Raw genomic sequence first — 24,856 nt, 5'->3', positions numbered from 1 at the left:
CAGGCAACCCTGCCTAAGAATAGTACCTGTGAGACCAGCTGTGGCTCTAGTAGGTTAATTAGCATTCTACTGAAAAGGACAAGCTGACTCGCTGCATTCGTTGTTAATAATAGTCATCTCTGAAGAAGAGTGTTGTGTCCAGGGCTTGTTTTTTGGTTGCGCGGCTGTGATGCACGTGGTAGAGGCGCAACGATGCATCTGTTGGCCCGTGTTTTCTGTGATGCCAGCTAGCCCAGCCTGTTGACAGGCGGGTTCTCCTTGCTGAGTACTTCTCTTCCTTTCTCCTTCTTCTTTCATGTCTGGGTGTTTATCACAGAATGGGCCGCACTCTCACACACAAGGCGGCGTGATTTTGTGTCTCCTGTTGATTCACACCCATCCAGTTAATTTACATGCTAATTCCAACTAGAAAGGTGCCTGGGCTTAAGGTCTTGTGAAATTGCCTTTGTTTCGGGCCCGAGTTGGATCGCAGTTGGATTTGGAGACCTTGGGTTTGTCTATTGAAGGCCAACAGAGCGAGGGGTTCTGAAGAACCAGTCACTGTGTGTGGTTTATTAACAGAGGATGGTTATGCATTTCAAAACAATGTTTGTGGCCTTCATCCCTCAAGGATCCTCCTACTTGTAAAGTATAAAATGCAAAATGGAGGATCTTCAGTTTACAACCTAACCCTGCCTCGTTGAATGAATGGGTCTTTTGCTGTTTTTTGTATTTTCTGTAGTGTAGAAGTGCTTTCTAATGCCTGGTTACATGATATAGAACCTTTCAACAAATGGGCACAGATTCCTAACCTGCTGAGCTATACCCCACTCACCATACTGAGTCCATCCATCCATCCATCTTCCTTCCTAATGAAAGTGCAGGTAATGTATATAATGCCCATTTCTCCTTTGTATATAGGTCACCAGCTAGATAAAGCTCTGCTAACGGTTACCCCCCAAGGTGTTTTTCCTTGGCCTGTCCTGTTCGGTGACCAACTTCTGTTGTATTGTCTTCTGTAAACACAAGGGATGGTGGCCTGGATGCTGAATTTGTTTACTAAGGCCCATCTTCTGCTTATCAGGTCTCCCACCTACTTTCTCAGCCTCAAAGGTCCTGTCACACGTTACTCTTTTTTTTCCCACACTGCTTTTCAGTCCCCGCTGTAGTTTGCGTTCCCGGTTGACTTGCGGCCGAGTCGTTTGGAGCTGGGAGCCAGTTGGGTAACATGATCCACAATCACATTACCATATTAAATGAAAGCAGGACGCTTGCCATGATTCAGCACCATGTTGACCAAATAAGGTGCTCATGTAATGACGTACTTTAGTGTGTTTTCTAGGAACCTTGTGCTTGTGATTTACCGGACAGGTGGATGGTTCCTGACAAACTGCTCAAGGGTGATTCTCTGTATGGTCAATGCAAAGCATCTGGTGATATACAGCTGCACCATTTGCACCTTTATTATCAGCCATGGTAAATTTCAGGCTTAGAAATACAGTCCACTCTGTGGCCAGCATGTGCCACTATGTAAATTATTAAGCTGGACTTCGGTCCCTCCCTTTCTGGACCACCTTTGGGAATCTTTGGGAATTTATTGCAATCATCAATCCCACATCACTAAAGAGAGCACACTTACGCTGGTCACGACAGACTCATGTCCTTACAGGCATTACAATACCTCCATCTGATCTGAAAGGTCTGTAGATGCACTCATGGCTAGTTTCTCCTCTGCTGGTTTCCTCCCAGTCCCCACCTGGAGGGCTGAGTTGATGTGACCTCTCGGTGAGGTTGTTTATTTTGTTTTGTAGTGAGTGTGAGTTATGAGTAAAATCCTTTAATGCACTTAATTCAATGCAAATACATATTTTTACAGGTTACATAAATGTATGTTTCTGAATCAGAAAAGCCAATGGCATTTTCTTATGGTTTCTGTTTCATGTACCACATTATTACTGACATTTACCTCAACAGGAAAGCACTATAGAGTATTAAATCAATAGAACATTGCTATGCTTTGCATATACATTGGACTGATTGCTTTTAAGCGTTACTCTTTCCTCAGATGAGGTATTAGATTTACCATTAGACTTCTGAAATCAAAACTAGCTTAATAAAAGTATTTTTGTAGCTAAGAGCTGCTTTTGCCTGAGTGGGAGGAGCTTTGCATGCGTCTGTGTGTCTGTGGCTGGATATTGGTGCCTCACTGGAGGTTTAGCCGCTATGAGGAAGTGGGAGAGGAAATGCCCTGCAATGCTGCCCTCTGAGCCCAGGCTCCTGGCGGCTTCCCTGCCGAGCTTCTGCGTGGAGGGAGCTGCATGCAGGAGCATCTGCTCTCACTGGGCCTCGGTGTCGGGTACGAACAGAAGCTCATGTGGCCAACGCTGCTACCATCGCTAATGCTTGATTGGCGTCTCCCAGCAATGTTGGCTGTGGCTGTGCATCGGCCAGGTAAACAAATAATTAGACGTGAAGTTTATTACTTTCATTGCTTCCTCATCTTGCCTGGGACTGGAATCATCAGCTTTCCGAAGTCTGTAACCGCCATATTAGCTGCTGTCCTTAGCATCAATGAACCTCCTTTACACTGGTCGATACTGAGTGATAATGAGTCTCCTCCCTGCTTCATAGCGGAGAGGCAGCTTTGGCATTGCGCCGTGGTAGAGTTTCCAACGACCTCACAACACGCCGGTCGGTAAAAGGAACTACGCTTCCCTGCAATGGGCATGTTGGATGTGGATTAAGCTGTATCAGGGCAAGGTGCATCATCTCAGAACTCAATGAGAGACAGTGTTTACAGTTTGGTATCTGTTCTATGAAACTCCAATGGCTGAGGTGCTGATTAACAATAGCTAGGAAGAAGACAGAGAGATACCCACTGTAGGAGACTAGGGCGTGTGTGGATCGATGCTGAAATATCGATTCTTTTGATCTTTGTGTTTTACTTTAAGAATACATTGTAATGTTAAAATATATTTTTTATGAAGGGAGCAGAACATGAACTCCCACCACGCAGGGCTGCCCATGAGGGCAGAAAAAGGTAAGACTTTCATGGGCCGCAACACTAGTGTCTAGGGAAATGGAGCAATCGATCCACCACCCTTGGCAAGTTTCACCATCAGGGTTTGGTCAGCACTGAATTTCAGTATCAGGATCCAGTATCAGTGCAGTTCCAGTTTAGCTCTGTTCTCATCTCAACCATGTACTGGATAAGCTGATAGATTTGTCTGGATATATGTTAAAACTTACATGATCCTATACTTTAAAACCAGTGCTCTTGAATGTCCAAATAAGGCTCCTAACTGTATGAGGACTGGGGGTTTGACTGCAGTTCTCTGATTTTCAGTGTTTGTGTTGTCTTAGAAACACAATGAGCACATTGTCACCAAACACTCAGGATGGGCTAATGGACTTTCATTGAGTGCGTTGCTATCCATGTGCCGGCATGTATTCTTACTGCCAGTGTAAGATGGAATGATGGGGAATTTTTACGCAACACTTTGTGGGAAGCCGATGGGGCGGCGTGTGAAACTCACTTGACAACGGAGGGGAGCTTGCTGTCGCAGGGGACTAACGCAATGCATGTGGTCACCATGAGACGCCCGGCTTCTGGCCTGCCAGGTTTCACCACATGGCTCTTACAGGCATCCTAGAGGACGACTATTTTCCGTCACAGCCTAGCTGAGCAGGCACATATGAGGGCAGCTGTGGGTAGGGATGGAGGAGATGAATACCATCCAAAGCTCTGTATGTGTGGGACTTGGCCTCACAGAGCTGCTGTTGTCTTTGCGTGTGTGTGTGTGTGTGTGTGTGTGTGTGCATGTGTCTTGTAGGGCATGAAACATGAAAAGAAGGAAGTTGTGGGCAGGGTTCAAAACGCAACGAAAAAAAGCAGCTATAACGGTAACAATGTAAAGGAATAAATTTGGCAGTTTTTATGTGTTAATTTTTTTGCATCTACATCTATATATTAAAGCTCTGTCTGTGTTCACCCCATTGTGCTCTCCTAAGCTCGCTCTTTGTGGCTCGTAACATATTTAATATTTACAGGACTATTACCACAGGAAGACAATTTAAACACTTCCTATGATTTAAAATGGCAGGATTAATCATGCTGTTCATTACTCTATTAATACTGGCTGCTAATGCGTTGGCATGAACACCGCTGGTATTCTCACTTGCCCACCCAAGGACCGAATCCACAGCTTTAAGAAACGAATGCTGGAAATCTGCCGAATCAATTAATAAGATGTGTTTCATTTCAGTATTATGATAAATGCTCATTTTAAATTCCAGAAATAGCAGTAGTACGAATTACATTTAATTACACTTTGAATGATTGTGGCAATCACTTAGTAAATCACAAGAATTGTATTCCGTTGGAAGTGAGTTGACTGTAAAAATGGATGTAGTTCTCTGTCAAGCCATATTTAATTTCTTCCTGGTTTTACACTGATCATTTCAATTTGTGCATAATACGATGATGTCGGTAGTGTATGGTGCCCTTTGCGTCTCTTAAATTCAATTACTTCAGTGGCCCCCTATTTCTGGGTGAAATTGATTCTGAACGGACAGCTGTCTATTGTCGATTCGCGAGGAGGGAGATCCTCTTCCGTCTGGCCTAACAGGAAGTGGTGGCCGTCATGGCGACCAACGGCTGCGCTGCTGTAGTCCGACTCCGCCCCCAGATCACAGCAGCCAGAGATGGCTGTGGTTTCCCTTCTACGAGCACCACCCCACTGCTAATGTTTTTACTTGATTTTCACTTATCGCCCTACTCAACAGACACAGCCAATTATACCGTGTCTGTGTCGCAGGAGCCGCTTCTGCCTTTAGTGACAGTGCATGTGACTCCGTGGAGATGTGATTTTATGAGGCCCGGTCTCAGCATAACTGAATGACTCGCTTTATCATCTGCATTTGCATTAAGAACATCAGTAGGTAGATTATTCTGAAGTTACTTTGAAGTACTCTAGGCGTTCTTTTCAATGCAGGGACATAAGGGGGCAGGGGCTTGGGGTGTGAGAGCATCTGCCCCTTTTGAGGTCCTTTTTGATCACTGGTTTTATCCCGACCCCCCCAGTTGAAAACTGACACATCATAGTCTCTGCACAGTCTTATCCCAATTCCCAGTGTTAATGTTATCCTGGCAGGACATAACCTCGTCAACAGTGTGTCTATGTATGAAAATCCCCATTTTTGTGTGTCAAAAGTCATATGACTGGTAACAACCTTTTCAAGACCTAGAGCAGAAAAGATCGATCTGTAAGAGCTGAGGCTTTTTTTTTCATTAACATAACTGTAAATCCAGTTCTAGAACATAAAGGGCTCATCCTTGCTGACTTGAGTGAAAGCCTGCTGTGGGAAGCAGATCCTGTGTTGCTAGGCTGGCTGAGAAGAGCATCTTACAAATATTTCCTTCATCTGAACAATAAAACCAGCATTTAGAGAGCTGGAAAAACCCAAAGCTGTTTTTTTCCCACCCAAAGGGCAGACATAAATACTCTGGACAGCACTTTATTCCTGGAGGACGCTGGCAGTAACCCTGAGAAAGCATCAATTACGCCCTACCAGCGCTACACATCTCCTGCTCTTTATTAGTAGGTGACACTGTTCTGACTGCATCCTTGGCTTTGAGACATAGTTAGCATTTTAAATGCATCAAAACACAAGTGCCCATCAGGAGCTCTGTGACCTGATGATTTTAGCGTGGATGATTGTGGCAAAGTTCATCTGTAATGATGGGGCACTGGGGTTACCAGGCACTTTGTGGGACTTCTGTCATTCAGTCCTATAAAACCAAAACAGTATAAATTTTACACCCTAAATGTAATATTATGCAGAAGCTGTATGACCTGCCGTAAACAAGTAACAGGAAGATGGCTTTATTCTTAAGGCTATATTCTAATTAATCTAATTACTCTGGCTAATTTTCAGAGTGCTATGATTTTATTTTGGATGAAACAGCATGTACAGAAGGATAAAATGGAGAGAAGGATGGATTAATACTATTTTTAATCAAAACTTTAATCATCTATTAGTGTTTTTGAATGGAGTCTTAACTAGCAGTGTGGTTAACCCTCTTCAGCTGATCATACTGAAGAGTGGATGGATGGATGGATTAAAGTTTAATTCTTATAATACATAAGACATGTATGTTGGTACATTGATTTTGCTACCATATATAGCTACAGTCTAAGTATTATATCACTAATCCCTGCTTTGAAGTTGATGTATTCAAGTACTGTGTTACATTCACAGCTGGAAAGACTGGCATCCCATACAATTTATTTCCAGTGCTTCCAAGGACAGGTTCCAGGATCCTGTACTGGATAAGCAGTTATGGAAAATGATGGATGAAAACTGGAAAAATACAAATATTTTTCTTTTTAACCTTTACATTAAGGTAACTGCATGTCCCCATGGTAGCACACAATGGAAATAGTCTCTTTGTGAGGGTTAGAAACTAGCTTGCCGTTAAAACCAAATCAGTTAGTATTGCAGGTCATCAGCCGGACTCTCCTGAGTCACCATGACTAGCGCTGTGCTTCCTGAATAGGGGGCCACGAGCCAACAAACAATCAACTGGTTTTTCAGTGGAATTTGAGACCTGCTGTAGGTTGAAGGGTCACACGTGGAGATCCAGAGGCAGCATAGACTCTCTGACTGCTTTAAGCCGCACGTTCTGTGCCATTTAGTGAGAAACGTGCCTCCCAGCAAAGGCCAGTAATCTCTATGCTGTCTGCGAGTGAGTCTGCGGGCATTAGCGGCAGAAAAGCCCGCTAAGTGTCGTTAATGCCCTTCCCTCGTCCACGCTAATGGGTTTGTCTGGGTCTGTGTTCTGCCCCCACCCCCACCCCCACCCCCCACTGCAAGGTGATTCATGTCATCCTTACAGGCTGTATGAACAGCTAAGCTAAGAGAGTGTTAAGGGTTACATTTTGACCAATTTAGCTATGTGATTCTAAGGAGCTTGGCTAGTTTGATAGCCGAGGGTGCAGCATGTAAGACTGTGATTGAAATATCATTTACCATTATGTAAGCGCTGTTTGTGTGTCAGATCCAATGGTACAAACCTTAGTGTTCTTGCACATTATACATTTTATTTGTTTCTGGCTGTCCAGCTATACTGTTATGCCGTAGGTATTTTTAACTATATGAATTTATACGTTAAAAAGTAGTGTTAAAATATTCATGAGATATTTCTGAAAACTTAACATACAAGAATGAGTTTTCAGGCAATAACTTTCATCCATTTTAAGCAATTGGAAAATCTCTCTCCCTATACACACACACACACACACATTATACATGTGTTTGTATGTATATATACAGCTCTGAAAAAAACCACTCATATATTTTTTGAAATCTGCATTTTTAAATCCTGGTTTAATGCTGGTTCTGCTGGCAGAAGGCTACGCTGAGCAGCAGGTTGGTACCAGGTTCAAAATTTCTAAGACAGCAGCACACAAGAACAAGGTGAAGCAGGAGATACTGGGAACGACCAGAAACCAGTCAGGTAAAGGGTGGAAGTGACTTTCTAATGCCAGAGATGACCGCTAACTTATCCAACAGTTTCTCATGAATTGGAGGATATCAAGTGACCTAAAGGAGCAGGAAGCATTAAGTGCAGGTGTGAAGTGATAGGACAGTGTGTATCAGGCTCCTAGGAAGATGGCCTTCATTAATGAGAAACAGAAGAACCAGACTGCAGTCTGCAAACATATATATATATTAAGTTTGGAGTTACCAAATTGCCCGTAGGTGTGCATGTGTGTGTGTGAATGGTATATTAGTGTTACCTTGTGCCTGTACCTCTGAGGGAGACTCTGGTTCCCCCTTCACCCTGAATAAGAAAAGGCATTGCGGGAGATGGATGGATGGAAATGACTGTAGATTTCTTGGGCCAGAAAAGTGTGTGGGGAGTCCCATTAATGATGTATTTCCATGCCTCTGCCAAGCCAGGACGTGGCAGAGTTATAGCCCTGTAATAATCGGGGAACAGAAAACAGTTGATTCATGAATCCCACAAAGCACTATAGAATCCTCAATGGATAAAACCAAGCAGATGTTTTACAATGCAGTACAGTGGTATCTGTGATATGGTAATAGCTATGTGAAGTGTGTATTAGGTTTGGGTGTGGCATCTATGGCCCCTGAAGGCTTCTGCCTGTTACATGTTCAAAAAGTTTCGGTATCTGTTAGAAGAGAATGGCCGGGACTTTCTGTTCACTTAGTGAATCAATCAGCAGATGCCAAAGTATTTGATTCAGAAGGTCAGGTGATCGGACAAGGGGTGCCTGCGACCCATCTGGTGGAGAAGAAGTATGTGACCTCGTGTTTTATTGACATGGTTTATTTGGTTATTTAATATAAGGAGCATGATGTGCAAATGGAAGAGGACACAGTGATTAGTCACCGCAGCTGGATGGGTGCAATTTCCCGCGGCTGATTTTTGCTAATTAAATTCTACAGCCCTGGAGCCCAGTAGCATTTTTGCTGCAATTTTCACCATTATGATTTCAAAGTCAATGTTGTAGGAAGCAGAGTTAAGACTCTCAAAACCATGTTATGCTTAGCTGGACAGCCTAGAACCTGGTTGTGTGGTAGATTGGAAAATGTGCGTAAAAGTGTAATCCCAGAAAGTGAAGAAGGGTCAACAAGCACGGCAGGGAAGAGAGGAGTGAGAGGTCACTGAGGGGGATTTATTGAGGTGCAGATGATGGAGAAGGTGCAGGAGAGCCAGTAGGAGAGGGGTGGGTGGGGTCAAGTTGGGCAAGGAGAAGGGAGCCCAGTCTGAGGCACTGGCCATACTGCCCCAAGCCAGTAAGAAGCACAGCAGGAGAGGGGGCAGAAATGGTGAGGCAGGGGTAGAAACTCTTTGGGAGCCTGAGGCCTGCCAGGGCACTGGAGGAGAGGAATGGGAGCCCGAGGCCTGCCAGGGCACTGGAGGGAGAGGAATGGGAGCCCGAGGCCTGCCAGGGCACTGGAGGGAGAGGAATGGGAGCCCGAGGCCTGCCAGGGCACTGGAGGGAGAGGAATCGGAGCCCGAGGCCTGCCAGGCACTGGAGGGAGAGGAATGGGAGCCCGAGGCCTGCCAGGGCCCTGGAGGAGAGGAAGGTCAGGGTGGGTGTGGAAGAGGAGCCTGCAGCACTGGCTGGGAGTCAGTGAGACAACTCGTGCATGGAGGCCAGAACAACCCAGGATGGATGTTGGCAGTGGGGGGGCAGAGAGGAGGGGTAGGAAGTGTGAGTGTCATGTGTGGCTAACAGGAGACCTGAACAGTGTGTGAGATACTGGTGGCTGTGGGTTAAAAAAGTCCCTTTGGGGGAAAAAACATCATGAGTGTCAAGTATCCACAAAGGGCCTGATGTGATGCTCCAGCCTCACTTTTGTTAAAATGCATTTACGAACATTTTTCTTATTTTAATGCTATACCAAGATTGATAACATAAATAGATTCAAGATTAATATGGACAATAGTCAAAATTTCAGCGGGACTCCTTGGAGGGTCCGAAGAAGTGAACAAATATTGGAGACACGCATGACTGTTCAGGGAGGTGTCTTGTGTCACAATGGCTGCAGGCCTGCTACGACTCTGTACTGGATGTAGAACAGGATGTATGAAGAGCAAAGAAGCTGCTATTTCTGGGGCAGTTTTCTAAGTAATTCACTGGAAATGTACAGACTTTTGAAAACTGTATCACTGGTTTTACCACTCTAATTGTTGTAGGTCTTCAGCTTGTGTGAAAAAAGTGATTAAGGACATATTTGCAGATCTGAGGAGGGACTGTCCTTCATTAAGTTGCCAACTTAAGTCCAATTGTATACAGAGGTAAATAATAGTTGCCTCAGAGAGCTGAATTAACTAAACAACACAATGAAATATCAGATTGTGAGCTGGTTCTGAGATCTTCATTGTACTTCTAAACAGCCATCCATCCATTTTTTAATGAAAATAAAGACTCGGCCCTACTGTAGAGGAAATAGCTTGTACTCACATCTCTATCTATACATGCCACTCTATTAAGTCCTGTTGTTCCTTAAAGAGAAGTTAGGGGTTTAAGATGATATCATGTGCGTGGGTGTGACCTTGAAAACTTTCTCTTCCTTTAAAATCAAAATTGTTAAAAAAAATAATTTCCCCTGGATCGAAGGAGGATTTTGGCACTTCCCTTATGTGTGTGTGGAGTTAGCATGTCTTCCCTGTGGCTATTGAGTTTTCTCTGGGTACTCTGATTACCTCCCACAGTCAGGCTAACTGGCATCTCTAAAATGCCGACAATCTATTAGTGTGTGTATGCGCGTGGGAGTATATGTACCCTGCAAAACACATGTATTCCATCCAGTGTGTATCATTATGGCATAAGATCTTTTACTGCTTTCATTTCAAGTCCTGACTTTGCAGTTAGTAAAACTGTAATCAATTTATTTGAACCTCTCAAAGCAACTGTATACAATTTAATGCAAATGTAGAATGTACACATGATTTATGATGATCTATTTACAAATAACAGTCCTATTATGAAATCAGGATATCATTTGGGTAATTTTATTATATGAAAGTGTATATTTCCAATGTCAGTGATTTCCATTAGTGTGTACTGTATACAGTATGTGTGTGTTATAGCATGTTGCCTCAAATGTCAGAAGATAGAGTTCATTTAATAAAATTAAATATTATTGTGGGTTCTGTCATATGAGAAAAATCCAATTAACCTATTTTGTGAGTCTGGTGCTTCGTTATTGAGAATTTAAAACACCCGGACACGTAACACCGGACAAAAATGTGGGACTTCATTGTCAGGGGTTACACTGGAAATATTTAAGTCAGTCTTCATACAGAAAAAAATACGATCTGTTGCCTTCTTTTCGCACACATTTTGCGTTAAACACCCGGGAAAGGAGAAATTCAGGACCGCTAACCGACTGAAAGCCCCCCGTTGCCGGCCAAAGTGCCGCTCATACGATCGAGCTGGGATACATCCATCACCGCGGACCGAGGCGTGCATTGTTATGCTAATGACTCCCGGGCCCTAATGGAGTCGAAGGACTCGCACGAAGGGCAATTAATCAAAGTTACTCAGCAGAAAGTACAGACTTTCAGGTTTCGGACCGAAAAACACAGCGTATTGAAAGCGAACCGCGGAAATTCCGTATCGCGACCGGTGTTATGCCGAAAAAGGCATCCCTGCCGTAGAATGCATGCCTGTCTCTAAATGACCGATTGGTCGCTGATCTGAAACGAGTTGAGCTACTTTGTCGAGTAAGGCTACCGTAGTGCTAATCAATAGCCCCAAAAAACCCGTAAAACTCTAACCCTAACCCCCAAAAAACCTCTAAAACCCTAACCCCCAAAACACCCCTAAAACCCTAACCCCTAAAAAACCCCTGACCCCCAAAAAACCCTTAAAAGCTCAACTCGTCGGAACACCGGCATGCATTCTAAGGCAGGGATGCGTTTTTCGGCATAACACCTGTCTGAGGTGTGAAAACGGGACGCGCCTTTTATAACATTTTCGCGCTAGTTTACAAAGAAGTTACTCGGATGTAAGACAAGCGCGTCAGCTGAAAGTGAAATTATCCATACGGCGTCATTCACATAACACTCTAAGATAATACCGCTGCTACTACTACTAATAATAATAGTAATCATAATAATGATACTAATAATAGATTTTATTTTACGCGCATAATATGGAGGTAACTGATGAACTAGGACTGATTTGCTAAAGGACATTTACATTTTAAAAAATCCTTGAGATGCAGATGTTTTTTGGATTGAGGGAATTATCACAGGGGTGGCAACGCTGAAAGCTAGCCCTGTTTATAACAATGATATCTTATCCCCCTCGCTTTCCCATTCGCATTAACTGTCTGAGCTGTTTAACACCGCTTAGACCCAGTCATCTGGTACAATGAAAAAGATTACAAAGATAAGGGCATGTCATATTTTCACGTTTCTTGTATCGGGCGCCCGCTTAAATCAGACCTTTCAAATCATTGCCAAAAATCTTCCAAATGAACCACGTGAGTGACATTTTAGTTTCGCTGCTTTTTTAATGAATGCAAATGTCGCCGCATTTACACACGGCCCATCCCTCCGCTTTTTCAATTCTAAGGCACTGTTTTGTTTTCTGCTGACGTTTTCTGTCAGGGGAGATTATCTGTATTTCTTTTGATGGATATTAATGTGGCTAATTTTTTAAGAACGCTTGAAACTGTACGTGTAACCCCGACGCATTAAATCCCAGTGAAGGTTTTTGAGGTTTTGTCAGTGGAATAAGCAGGCATTGCACGCTTGAAGACCGCCCCTCCCTGTCATGCTTTGTTGGTGTGACTGGGGATGGATCAATAGTGTAGTTCAGGCCGGGATGTCTCAGCCGGGTGTAATTTAATCCCACAGACTATCTGTTTGCTGTTTGCCCATGGATGGATGACTTACCTTATGTTTGTTCATTAAGGCACGCTTCCCTGTCCCTGCGATTTGTTAGCTTTGGAGCGTGTCACAATGTGCACATGCATGCGTGCTCGTCCTTTATATGTGTGTCTGTGCGTCACCATTACTATCACTCTCTGTCCAGTAACCGCCCTATCCACCCTAACCTTTCACATCGTTTAGAGACGATGCGTTAGAGGACTGTTTAGTACTGGGGGGTGGCGTTCAGCCATGCTTGTATTCCTATATACTGGTGGCACAACACCGCTAATTCTGTGGCTCATTCTAACACCTCTCGATGAATATGGATAATTTACTTTGCACAATGAGCTGTTTGATCAGCCTTCATTCGGAAGAGTTTGCTTTTTCATTATTGTTGAAGGCCAGCTGTTTTATTCTGAAGTCATGTAGGATGTCCGTGTTGTTCGTCAGTGCCACGTCCACTAGTCCTTCGCATGCTGTAGAAGTGAACGACTTTTTAGCTAACCGTCATTTTAATCTCAACTGAAAGGCTTACAAGGTTTCAAGACCGGATCTTGGCCCCGGCTTGGACAAGTGAGATGAGAACTTGAAGGTCGATTCAATCACAAACTCTTATTTTTCTTTTTGGTGGATATTGTTAAATATAACAAGAATGCTTCCTTCAATGATGTTTATTGAAAAATACTTTTTGGCAGCAATAATCCATAGTTGACATAATACAATTAACACGCTCCTTTTAAATATTGTTCTTGTTCTGCTGGAATGAGTTTAAGGGCTTTTATGACAGCGTTGTTTTTAAAATGACAGTTCAATCACAATGAGATAATGACTAGGTTAGGGTTAATTACTTAATCAACGAAAGCTATAAGAAAGTTGTGATCAAGAACATTAAATTGGGTTATCACTATAGTTAGCCAAAGATTTTTATTGGTAGATCTATAAATAGGTTGAATGTGGAATGGATATATTACCTTCAATTTCTTGTTTGACTTCATTATTTTGTTTTTGTGTGTGTGTGTGTGTGTGTGTGTGTGTGTGTGTGTGTGTATGCGTATAAACCTAATCTACTCAAAGAATGTGGGCCTCTGCATTGCGGATAATTGGTTTGGTGCATTTACCTCACTATCCTGGGAGTTTCTTCACATTGTAGTTGAGAGTAGCTTTTCTGGATTTCATTCATTTACACTATATAGCTTCCCCATCCGCTGACCTTGACACAGTGGCTTTTCATTTTCTGTTCCCTTTAAAGAGAGACCCACGTGATAACAGAGGCCGTGAAAGCGGCAGCCCCCCCCCCCCCGCTGGGCTCTGACTCCATTCATTGAAAACACCCATGTTCTACGCAGCTCGTAAGCAATTGTGGCACTCCGTATTATAATGGCTGAGAGGGCTCTCATCCAACACAAATAACTCACAACGCAGATGTTCCCTGTATAATCTGTGACCATAACGCAGAGAGAATTAGTTTTCTTACATGGTTGGTCAGGTGCAGTGGCTCACTTGCCTGCCTAAGTCTGCATAGAAATATTAGATAATGAGCAGCAATTAGAACTACAGTGCTAATTAAGTCTGTAAAACTAATCTTGGCAACCTGTGATCGACAGAGTTCAAATGTAGTCAAAACATTCATGTAGCAATTATGTAAAAACTTAGGATGGCTTAAAATCTCCTTCCTTTTTTCTGTTCTTTTTTTCTTTTGAAACTTATGTTGAAGGTCTTTACTGTTGAAACGCCATCTGGTGGGGGGGCCTGATCAGTCACCTTTTTTATACACTCAGATGCTCTTTAGCATTTATTTTTGCAAAAAGCTTAGTCACTAGTGCGGGAGGACAGCTCTGTCCATGTTTTCTTTCGGGGAGGGTAACGCAGAATCTACTCTGCAGGTTTATTATTTTGCCTCAGAGTTTAATTGACCTGCATTTGATACATACCAGAACCTGCATTTACGGCAGGTTGTCAACTAATCAGCTAATATTTAACTAATAAAAAAAAGACATTGGTTGTTGCCCCTGTATCCTGAAAGGCACAGAAAACAAGAATAAATACAAAAGAACCCAATTTATCACCATAAGAAGTCAGTCAGTCCAGTGGGAGCCAGCTGGGTTTCGTTAATTTAGGGGCCTGTAGGAAGAACGTCTGGTGATCAATTGCCATGGAAACACAGAAGAGCACCCAAATGCAGCCGTGCCTCCCGCTGACTCAGACATTCATGGGGTCTGGGGGGTTGTAAATTGAGCTCTTCAGGCTTTTCCTCTTTAAGCTGTATTATTATACAAAGACATTTCATTTTTCAGTAAGTACCATTTTGATGCATGTTCAGGTTCTGGCCTAACTGACGACCCTAATGTCCGTCCTTGATCACTTTGTACCTTGTCTGGCCAGACGTGAAACTAGTTTTTGATTTCAGGCTCATGGAAGTAACTAAGCCCGCATAGTAAGGATTACTTTCTAATTGGTAAATGGTAAATAGATTGTTTTTATATTGCGCATTTTCTGCTCCTATGAGCACTCAAAGCGCTTTACAGTTTTGCCTCACGTTCACCCATTCACGCTCTCATTCACACAGCGGCGAAAAATGGTGAGTCCAGATGCATCAGTATCAACATGACTGGATGATATTGTTATGTTCTTTTTGTATTTAGCTATGTTGCTTAACTCTGAATGACAGTGTGACGTACAAGCTGCCCTTGAGTTGTTTTCCATGGGGGTGTGTGTTGTCAGATGTTGTGACTGTGTTTTTGCTTTGGGGGGTGGTGGGCAGTGGCTATGAGGCTTTCCTCGTCCCCAGCTTTGGTTTCCTTGTGAGGCCCCTATGGATGTGATGAAGACGCCGCCCTATATGGGATTTGTGTTGAAACCATGCAAAAAAGAATGTTAGTAGACTGCAACGTAGTACAGGACGGGAGGAAGCATCTCAAATCTCTGCCTACAGGTGGTTATTTTGAGTTGAATCTGGTAAACCAAAACATTCCTATTAAAATCTCCTCCCCCTATCACCCTGAGGCAAAACTATTGCGTGTTCTCTATGGTGAAACCAAGTCCATCTTGTACAGCTGTGACCAAATTTTGCTTCTATTAGGACAAAGGTTTTGAAGGAGGAGGAGAGTGTCCCTATGTTTGGGGACACAGAACAGGAGGTGGAGTTTTGTGTTGGTACCTGTCAACATGTTATGTTTTAAATTGTGATGCAAACTGCACTACTATACCTACCGGTTCAATCCAGCCTCTTTGTGTCATTTTTGGGCTCTACATTTGCCTTAATTTTTTTTTTTTTTAACTGTGATTTGCTCTCCACCCTTTGTAGGTCTAGCTTGAGCTACTTCTCTGTTGTCTGGAATATCTCAACTTATGACCAGAACATTACAGGTGTCGGACCAGTCAAAAGTCGGGACACACCTAGTGAAATTCATTTGTTTTTCAACAAGATAGTGACCCTAAGCACACCTCAAGGTCATGAAAGTGCTGTATTATCTTGTGAACAAGTAAATAGATGGAGTGCTGTGACCAATGACCTGGCTACCACAATCCACCGACCTAAAGCCTATAGAGCTGGTTTGTGATGAGTTGGATTGCGGTAAGTACAAGGTCCCAATCTTTGCCCAGAACTTGTGGAAACTCTTTCAGGACTGTTGGAGAGGCATTCCAGGTGGTTACATTTGAAAGCTGGTTGAAAGAATGGTAAGAGTCTGCAAAGCTGTCATCGAAGCAAAAAGGGGTTATTTTGATGAGCCTAAAATTTGAGAGAAATTTGAGATTTTGAACACTTGGTTATAACAATATTTGATTGATATTCATTGATTTGATTCGATATTCGTTGCCTGCAGGCCTTTTACTCTAAGATGAATAATGTAGCTAAAATAGAGACATATGCATTAAAAGCCAGACTTTTGACTGGTACTATATATATATCTGAAGAGAAGAGCTAGCCTTGGGGGGTGGAATTCAGATCCTGAGAGAATTATGATTGTAGCTTTGAAAAGTGGAAATAAAATGAAGTAACTGAGCTATGACAGACACAGCAGGAGAACCAATGAGGTTCTTTGGTGAGTAATGGAGGAGCAGACAACTTCATGGAGGCCCTGTCTGGGTGGGTGGGGCTGAATGGTGGGAGTTTGCCACTGTTGCAAATAGCTGGGGGGCCTGTGGTCCCTATGGCACCTCAACAGCAGTCTCTCTTTCGTTCTTCCGCTCCCTCTCTCCACATGAATGGATCTCTTTGGGGGAGCCATCGGATTCACTCTGCTACTTCCTCCATACAGACGCACACACCTTTTGGCCTGCATGAGTCTGGCCAGTTGTTGCATGCATGCGTGCTTGTTAGTTCATCTGTATGACGCATTTGACTAAAACACTACCAAGGACATATGAATCATTTCAAACGTGCGTAGGTGTCGCATTATCCTCCCTGCTAGTATCATGCCAACTTTTCACATAAAAGAAAACCTACTGGTATTTCCTGAATTCCCACTCCGACTTACAGTTGCGAGAAGGTGCATATTTTATTATTTTTATTTACTTACTCTCTTCAGACACAGTTAAAGCACAGTAATACAGTACTCACTCCACTAACGGTAAACTTTACTCTCTTTTTTTTTTTAATAACAGGTATTGAGTTTTGCTACATGCTGATTTTTCTTCAGCTCCTCAAACATTTTTCAAATTTTTGAAAAAATTTTCAAAAATTACCATATCACCCAAACGTGGAAAAACAGTACATTTAATTATTGAGTACATTAAAGCTTCAGTGCATTAAATTTTATTTAAAAATTGTTGTTTGTTACTCATACAAGCTTTTTTCATTGTTCTAGAAATATTTGGGAATATTGGGGTTTTTGGTTATCCTGGGCATTAATTTCATCAATTAAAAATAATTTGTTACAGTGGTTACTCAGGAACAAATTACTTGCGTAACTCAAGGAAAGGCTGTACTAGAGGTAAAAGTTTTATTCTTGGCTTGAATTGCTCCACCCAGATTTTTTTTTGTATGAATAACATAACTGGCAACCTCAGTTATGCATGTGAAAATGAATGGCTGCATTTTATGTGCATGATTTATGTTCCCAATCCATTTTGCCAACTGCTAGGAAGAATGAACTTTGGATGTTTCATCCATTATGTCACATGTGGCTGAATGTCAGGACATCACTGTGTGAAAGGATTGTTAGGTGAGAAATTACTGTGTAAAGAACAGGAACTGTTTGGTTTTGGGAAGGTTGTTTGCTCCTGGGATGTAAAATGGGCCAAGAGGTTAAGGTGATAAAATTAGTGTGAAAGACAGAATTGGAGAATTCTGTGTTTGCTGACGGGCTATAGATTTGCAGTGTGGTGGTTCTAGAAAGTTCTTGATTGATTGTACTCTGTAGTGCTTGGTAATCGCACCCTCATTGGTGACAGCAGCAGCATTTCTCTCCTGGTGCACATTTCACTTCTCCTGATGCGTCTGATCTGTCTCCCGAGGCTTGTTTAATGGACCTACAATGTCATCATGGAACCTCTTATAGACCTCAGTCTCGTCTGTTTCTTTCAGGTATCGGCAAGAATGTCATCTGCGACCGGACCGCCACCCCGCTGGACGCCTTCCGCATGATGTCAGCGGCCCAGTACTACCCCAAGCTGCTGAGCATCATGGGAAATGTGCTGCGCTTCCTGCCGGCCTTTGTGCGCATGAAGGAGCTGGTGGAGGAGGGCTTCGTGGGCGACCTGCTGGTGTGTGAGGCACAAGTGCATGGCGGCAGCCTGCTGGGCCGCAGGTACAACTGGAGCTGCGACGAGCTGATGGGCGGCGGCGGGCTGCACTCTGTGGGCAGCTACCTCATCGACCTGCTGGCGTTCCTCACCGGCCGCAAGGCGGCCAAGGCGCACGGGCTGCTCAAGACCTTCGTCAAGCAGACGGAGCACATCCGCGGCGTGCGGCAGATCACCAGCGATGATTTCTGCACCTTCCAGATGGTCCTAGAGGGCGGCGCCTGCTGCACAGTCACGCTGAACTTCAATGTGCCTGGCGAGTTCCGCCAGGAGGTGGCGGTGGTGGGCTCGGTCGGCCGCCTCATGGTTTGCGGCACGGACCTGTACGGCCAGAAGAACGGCGCCCCCTGTCGGGAGCTGCTGCTCAAAGACGACACGCCGCTGGGCAATGCCTCGCTGCCCGAGAAGGCCTTTAGAGACATCCCAGCCCCCTACCTCACCGGTACCGTCTGCATGGTTCAGGCCGTTAGGCAGGCCTTCCAGGGCCAAGAGGACCGGCGTACCTGGGACGGCCGGCCGCTCACCATGGCGGCCACCTTTGAGGACTGCCTCTATGCCCTGTGTGTGGTGGACACTATCAAAAAGTCCAACCAGTCAGGGGAGTGGCAGAATATCGTGGTCATGACTGAGGAGCCCGAGGTTAGCCCCGCCTACCTGATGAGCGAGGCCATGCGGCGCAACAAATTGTCCCTGTATTGCTAGCACAGCCCCAAATGATTAGCTGTACGGAGTGCTGAGCCCCGCCCCTTTCCCCTTGGGCTTCCTGGTGTCCCTGGAGACAGTCCCCACCTGCTTTGCGGCACCAGATAGGAGGGGTCAGTTTTGCCACAAGGCCATGTGTGATAATCACGGTCAATGAAGTTGTTCCAAAGCTCCCGCTCAAAAAATAAACACAGACTCCCTGATGATCCCTCCCTTTCCTAAGATCAGATAGCTTTGAAAGGATGGTCTTAGAACGTGAGGAATAAAAACAATCCTTTTTCCAAGGAAAGCTGGTTATTTAGGTGTCAACTTTTTTAAAATCATTCAGTTGGTCCGTTACCTGTGGCCATTTGCAAAACTGGAGATGATAGTCTGAAAACCACTATGAGAGGTACTGTGAAGAAGTATGCAATAAACTTGCTTGGATCCCACTGGAATCCCATCGCCATGCGTGGTTCTCAGTCTGGCATTCTGGCCTTGTACCTGTATGTCTCCATGCAATATGAGCAGACCGCAGGCACTAGCACAACCTCGTGCCGTCCGTCGCGTGGCCCGTCCGTCGCCGCACGGCCTTGTTGTTAATTGTCTTTGCCGTCACTGTTCATTTGCCTATGATAACAGCCTGTGAATTCCCCAAGCTTGCTATTAGAAAGCAGATTCTACGCGTACCAGAGAAGGGGGGAAGGATGAAAGTGAAGAAGCTAAATCCTCCAGTGTATCAATGCTTGATTGAGAAACGTCTGGATAGCATGTGAATCTGGGTCCATGTTGGGCAGGAGCAGGCTGAGGAGAAGTTGGCAGTTCTGATAAATAGCCTTAGACTGGCTTGTGACGATAACCCCTTTTGCAGAAGATACTTCAGTGTACACCGTCCATTTGATGTCCCTGTAAATGACCCAGCTGCAGCGGACAAAAAGGTCCCCATTCCAGAACTGCACTAAAGAACTAGCTGAAGATGGTATTTTACATACAGGAAATGAATGGCAGTGCGGAAAACTGGAATCAGTAACAAAGATAAATGGCAAGAAACAGCTTCATTATGGCAATGTGTGCACACAATGACACGAGCAGTGGCTTTCAGTGTTGGGAAGTCTTTGGGACGCAAGAACATTGCTTAGTGTCTTGGGGCTGATGCGACTAGAGGACTGGCCCATGAACCTGAATTTTTCTGTCCAGTTGGCATTTCTATGACCTTCGGCCCTCAAACTCTCGCTTTTAAATGATCGTATTTCTGTGGACCCCCAGTTTTTTCCCATTTTAGACCACTTTCAGTGGAGAAGTCCTTAACTTTTTTATTTTTTGATCCCTCGTTAATACAAACAGATTGTTGACTCGTTGCCGTTACTTTCATCGGATTGTATAGACATTTAGAAAACGTATTTAGAGAGATTATCTGTTTTTCCATTCTTGGTGCCTGAATGGAAGTGAAATTTATTTACGCGGAAAGGCAAGAAAAGATCAGAGCTTTCAGTGTTACAATGGGAATCCCAGCTGTAAAACTATGAAATTGTTTCCTCGCTTGACAGTGTGAAGTGGGGGTCTCCCGGGAGTCTGACTGAATAGCTAAGTGTTATGCATTGTGTCAGCACTAATTTCATTTATAGTTGCTATCTTAACAGTGCAGTGATACCCAGTAACTATATGTTACACCAAAGTCTGCAGTACTTTCGTATTTTTAGATAGGCCTATTTCACATTTGTTCTGAATATCAATATTAAGTACCTAAACATAAGAAAAAACATGTCGTGTCTTGAGTTTCTTTGTCATCTTTTATATTCTTTCTTGCTGAGTAATTCGTACCTTAGGGTAGAAGGAGAATGTAGGCCTATTCAGTCCCGTCCCGGTCCCGTGTTAGCATAGCATTTCAGCTAATAGTCGTCTGATTTTCCACTAGTGGTCAGGATTTCTGCCATCCCCGCTGCTTGGGCTGTGTTATTTCCGTGTTCCCCCTCTCGATTTCCATCATGACCCGAACGAGGGACGCCACGCTGAGGCCGTGTGTCATACTCTGCCTCCTTTGCGTCCTGCAAAATTAATAGGGGTCTTGTTAAGAAAGGGTGTTAATGGAATATTTCACCCGTGAATGAAGAGTGAGCAAAGTCCGACCCACCTGGTGATGGAGGGAACCGAGATTTATTGTGCGTGCAATTGGACCTTCCATAAAAGGCATGATGAATCCTAGATGTTACAGATTCATTCAAAAAAAAGATTTCCTTCCCTAATAACAAGTAGGTCAATTCCCTAATAATGACGCAACATTGCTGAAAGTAACATGGCTGTGTGTGCTTTCCATCCAAACTTACTGCAATAGGCTTATTTATTTTTAAAAAAATCATTGCTCTGTGAAGTGTCCAGTCAAAAAAAAATAAAAAATCTAAAGTTAGTTTTTCCTCCTTCTTGGGACAGAAATGATAGACATGTTGTCTGTCAAGTGAACCTGTCACTAAGTCTTCCACTGTATTTAAAAAATATTAATAAATAGTCTCTTCTCTGATGTGTAACTTGCATTTTTAGTATGAAACAGATTGCAGCTGGTACAGTGTCACTGCAGTTCTCAGAAGCTCGTTGTTGCATGGAGCGGTCTGGGATGTGACTGAGCTTGGTGGTCAGTGCTGCAGTGTCAGAGCAGTGGTTCTTGAAGGGCTTGATGATCTGTTCGATGGACTCGTCCTTTCTCATCCCAAGGACCCCCCTACGAGCCTTAAACCTCGATCCTCGACCCTCAAAGACGTAAAAGTCCTGGAGATATTTTGCAAACCGTTCCTGGGAGTCGACCCGAATCTCTCCCCCAGAAGATGCGGCTCTTCAAACTGGACGAGGCCTCACAACTATCCTAAACTGTGTCGGCACGATGGACCGAGATCCCACAGTTGTCCATTGCACCGTGCCTGAGTTGGCTCTCCCTTTAAAGTGCAGCAGAGGTTCTACCATGGTTATAGCGCGTTCTGGCAATAGGAATATTTGATTCTTAAATACTGTTTAAACAGATGTATTTGATGCATAGCCTTTCCGTTCTTTTCCCTATGTTCTTGTTAAGAATGTCCAATGTCAATATTATCCTCAGCAAAAAGAGCAGACCCTCTTTTTCACATCTTACTTTAATCCTGTTAATATGTATTGCAAATGTAACATCAACATGTGGTTTGTTAAAATACTGCTGTTAGTTTTTTTATGTGACTTAGTCTTTTTTTTATTATTTTAATTGCTCTGATACATAGCTCACTGTCATGTACAGACGGCTTTTATTGTATGAGGTAAGAAATATCATGTTGCCAAGACTTCTGAATGGCTGCTGTGCCCTTAAGGATTCCTGTATCCTGTTTGGGTGTGTCTGACTTTTCCTCTGAGCACTGGAAACAACAGAGAGAGGTTGCGACTGAAGGTTACGTGTGCGAGCGTGCGTGCGTGCGTGTGTGTGTGTGTGTGTGTGTGTGTCTCTGCACTCTCATGTTCAAACATACTGCTACGCTGTGCAGAAATCTCAGGGCAGCCTTTCTAAATGGGTGAATTTTAGCTCCAGGGGCTGGGGACAAATGAGGAAGAAGGTGGGGGCTCTTTGTCATTAGCTCACAGATAGGATTGTCCTCAGTGACAGCAAATTGATCCCCTGTTTTGATGATGGCAATTTATGAAAATTACTGTGACAATAGAGATGGCATGTTTTTTTTCTCTTCCCTCCATGACTACAGCATAAAAAGCGGTGGTAGGATCTTTAGGTTGAGTTTTATAATGGCGGCCCTGCAGAAACACACGCTTGTCAAAATCGGACGGGAACGGGAGTTAATATGGCGTAGGGTGGGTGGGGCGCAGACCCAGGGGTTCCACTGTGCCTCAGAAGCTAGGCAGCATCAAAGAGGTGCTCTTTGAACAGCCCACCAGCCTGTATCCTAGCAACCGGCTCTGGCTGCCATTGTGCCAAAACAACTTTGCTCTCCCACCCCTTTGAGTCAAAGTGGGTGAAATTTTGCAGTAGTCATACAGTAAGTGGTCACACGGTGACTGGTCCAGCTGGGAGAGAAGGACCTGGCAGATCAGTTTTATGGCAGAACCAGTGATGCGCTGCTTCCCCTGTTGCCCCTGTTGTACCCAAGGCCAGAGAATTCCCATAATTCTGCTGGTATGCGTGAGTGCCAGTCCACTTTTGTGGTCTGAAAGTGCTGGGCAGCTCTTGACGCTGAGGGGATTGGAAGGTCATCAAAGCTCACAAATAACCTCCGAGTCCTTCTGGCTGGTTACGTGCCCAAGTCCGCGCGACAGTGACACCATCTGACCGCTAGTGATCCACGCGGTGTCAAAAAAAAAAAAATCATTGTAAAAACAGAAAGTCAGGCCTTTGAAATAATTATGCTAGAGCTGCTCTGCTAATTTACTTTAGGCAAAAAAATGCACCTATAACATAAGGTGCCTTTTCCAAATGCGACAATAATGACAGCAAGTACATATCCGTGAATATATGCTAACGTTTAACCTTGTGAAAAATTTGGAGATGCCCTTATAACGACGGGGTATGATGATTGATAGGTATATAAAGCACATTATATATTTATCAGTGGAGCAGATGCTGTTTTCCTGTTTTATTCAACCACGTTTGGAACGAGTAGCATTTTTTTAAGGTTACAAGTGCCGTTTCCCAGCTAACAGAGTACAAGGCAGTGTTTTCTTTGCATCATGTTGCACATTGTTGTCCTAATTAGTAGGGCGGGGCACAGAACCCTGCGGGACCCGGCTCTTATTGGGATTGTTTAACACCAGATCCGCTGTAGCACGTCAATCAAAATACTGAAGTATTTGTGGGAATTGTTTTCATTATTACCTGGCCGAATAGTATCATCATAGTTTCCTCATACAGTTTCCCCCGAATATTTTCAGGGAGAAATTCGAGCTCAATGGTTTTGCGTAGTGCAGTTGCTGTAAAGTCCCGATTCTAGGACCTGTCTTTAATAACCACGCTAGATACTGGCGCCCCCTCGCTTCATCCATTTTTCCCCATCAGTGGAGATTTTAGTTAATTTTATTGTATCCAGCCCCCCCGCGTGAACTTCTTCAGTGGTCTTCCACGCCCAGGACTATCATCATGTTTGCAAATGCTGCCTGTTCTCATCACTGTATGCTCGGCTGTTCACACCAACAGAACTGTCTTTTTTGATGCAGTATTTGTGGTGACTATTTATTGTGTTTTATGTATATCGTGTATGCATGGACTCGCGTATATATTTTGCACTGATACATATTTATCAGACCCAAAATAGAGAATGTACTGTAGAAATATAAAGACTATATTTTATATAAATGTGATAGTTGCAGTACGAATGGGGGAGGCGGGTTAAACTGTGATGTTTCCTGTTTTGTTTGCGTTAAATGGAAAGGCATGGTACGCAGATATGTCTGTTAGACTTTTCATATCGTGGCTGGTTCTGTGAACCTGCTCATTACCTGCTGTACTCTTTCTGCTCCAGTACTCTGCATTGTTACTGTATGTTCCCGAAGAATGCAGCTCATCTGACCAGATCACCCAGGATATGAAGCCTGTAATGCAATTTACAAGTACGGTACTTGTCCGATGCTTTGGTTACTGTGGAATAATAAATTACGATGCAAAACGGCTTTTCCCTCCTTCCTATATCATGTCTGCCTTTTGGTCTGTACACAAAGCTCCGTATAATTACATATTAAAATTATCGATATGAAGTCAAAGCACATGAACCGGGATGTCACTCTTCATTGCCATGAAAAGTATATGTAGATTTATTCGTATATGTCTAGTAAATCTATTCGTGTATATCGTATGTCTAGTAATTAAAGGTCTATTGAGGCGCTGCTAGCGATAGTGATCAAATAAATAATGATAGACAGCTGAACTACATTTTCATGTTATTGGATTTATGTTACGGATAAACCAACGCACACTACTATGCAACATCGTGCGGTGATACAGTGATGTTTTGACATATTTGCATTTTTGTGCAAAACGATCCCTGGGTGCGCTAAAAGACATGAGGAACCAAATAG

At 43.7% G+C, this 24,856-nt stretch overlaps 1 protein-coding gene across 1 annotated transcript in view; it reads left to right on the top strand.

Annotated features, from left to right (window-relative positions):
- Positions 1–24,451, top strand: part of gfod1 (glucose-fructose oxidoreductase domain containing 1) — a 29,855-nt gene extending 5,404 nt beyond the window's left edge. The window contains exon 2 of the mRNA XM_023804649.2: positions 17,928–24,451. Within this exon, the coding sequence (XP_023660417.1) occupies positions 17,928–18,847 (920 nt within the window). The 3' untranslated portion in view covers positions 18,848–24,451. The remainder of the gene's footprint in view (positions 1–17,927) is intronic.
- Positions 24,452–24,856: the final 405 nt, after the last annotated feature.

This window comes from Paramormyrops kingsleyae, chromosome 15 (assembly GCF_048594095.1).
Source record: "Paramormyrops kingsleyae isolate MSU_618 chromosome 15, PKINGS_0.4, whole genome shotgun sequence".
NCBI classification, from domain to species: Eukaryota; Metazoa; Chordata; class Actinopteri; order Osteoglossiformes; family Mormyridae; genus Paramormyrops; species Paramormyrops kingsleyae.
This window is presented reverse-complemented; position numbering and strand designations above follow the sequence as displayed.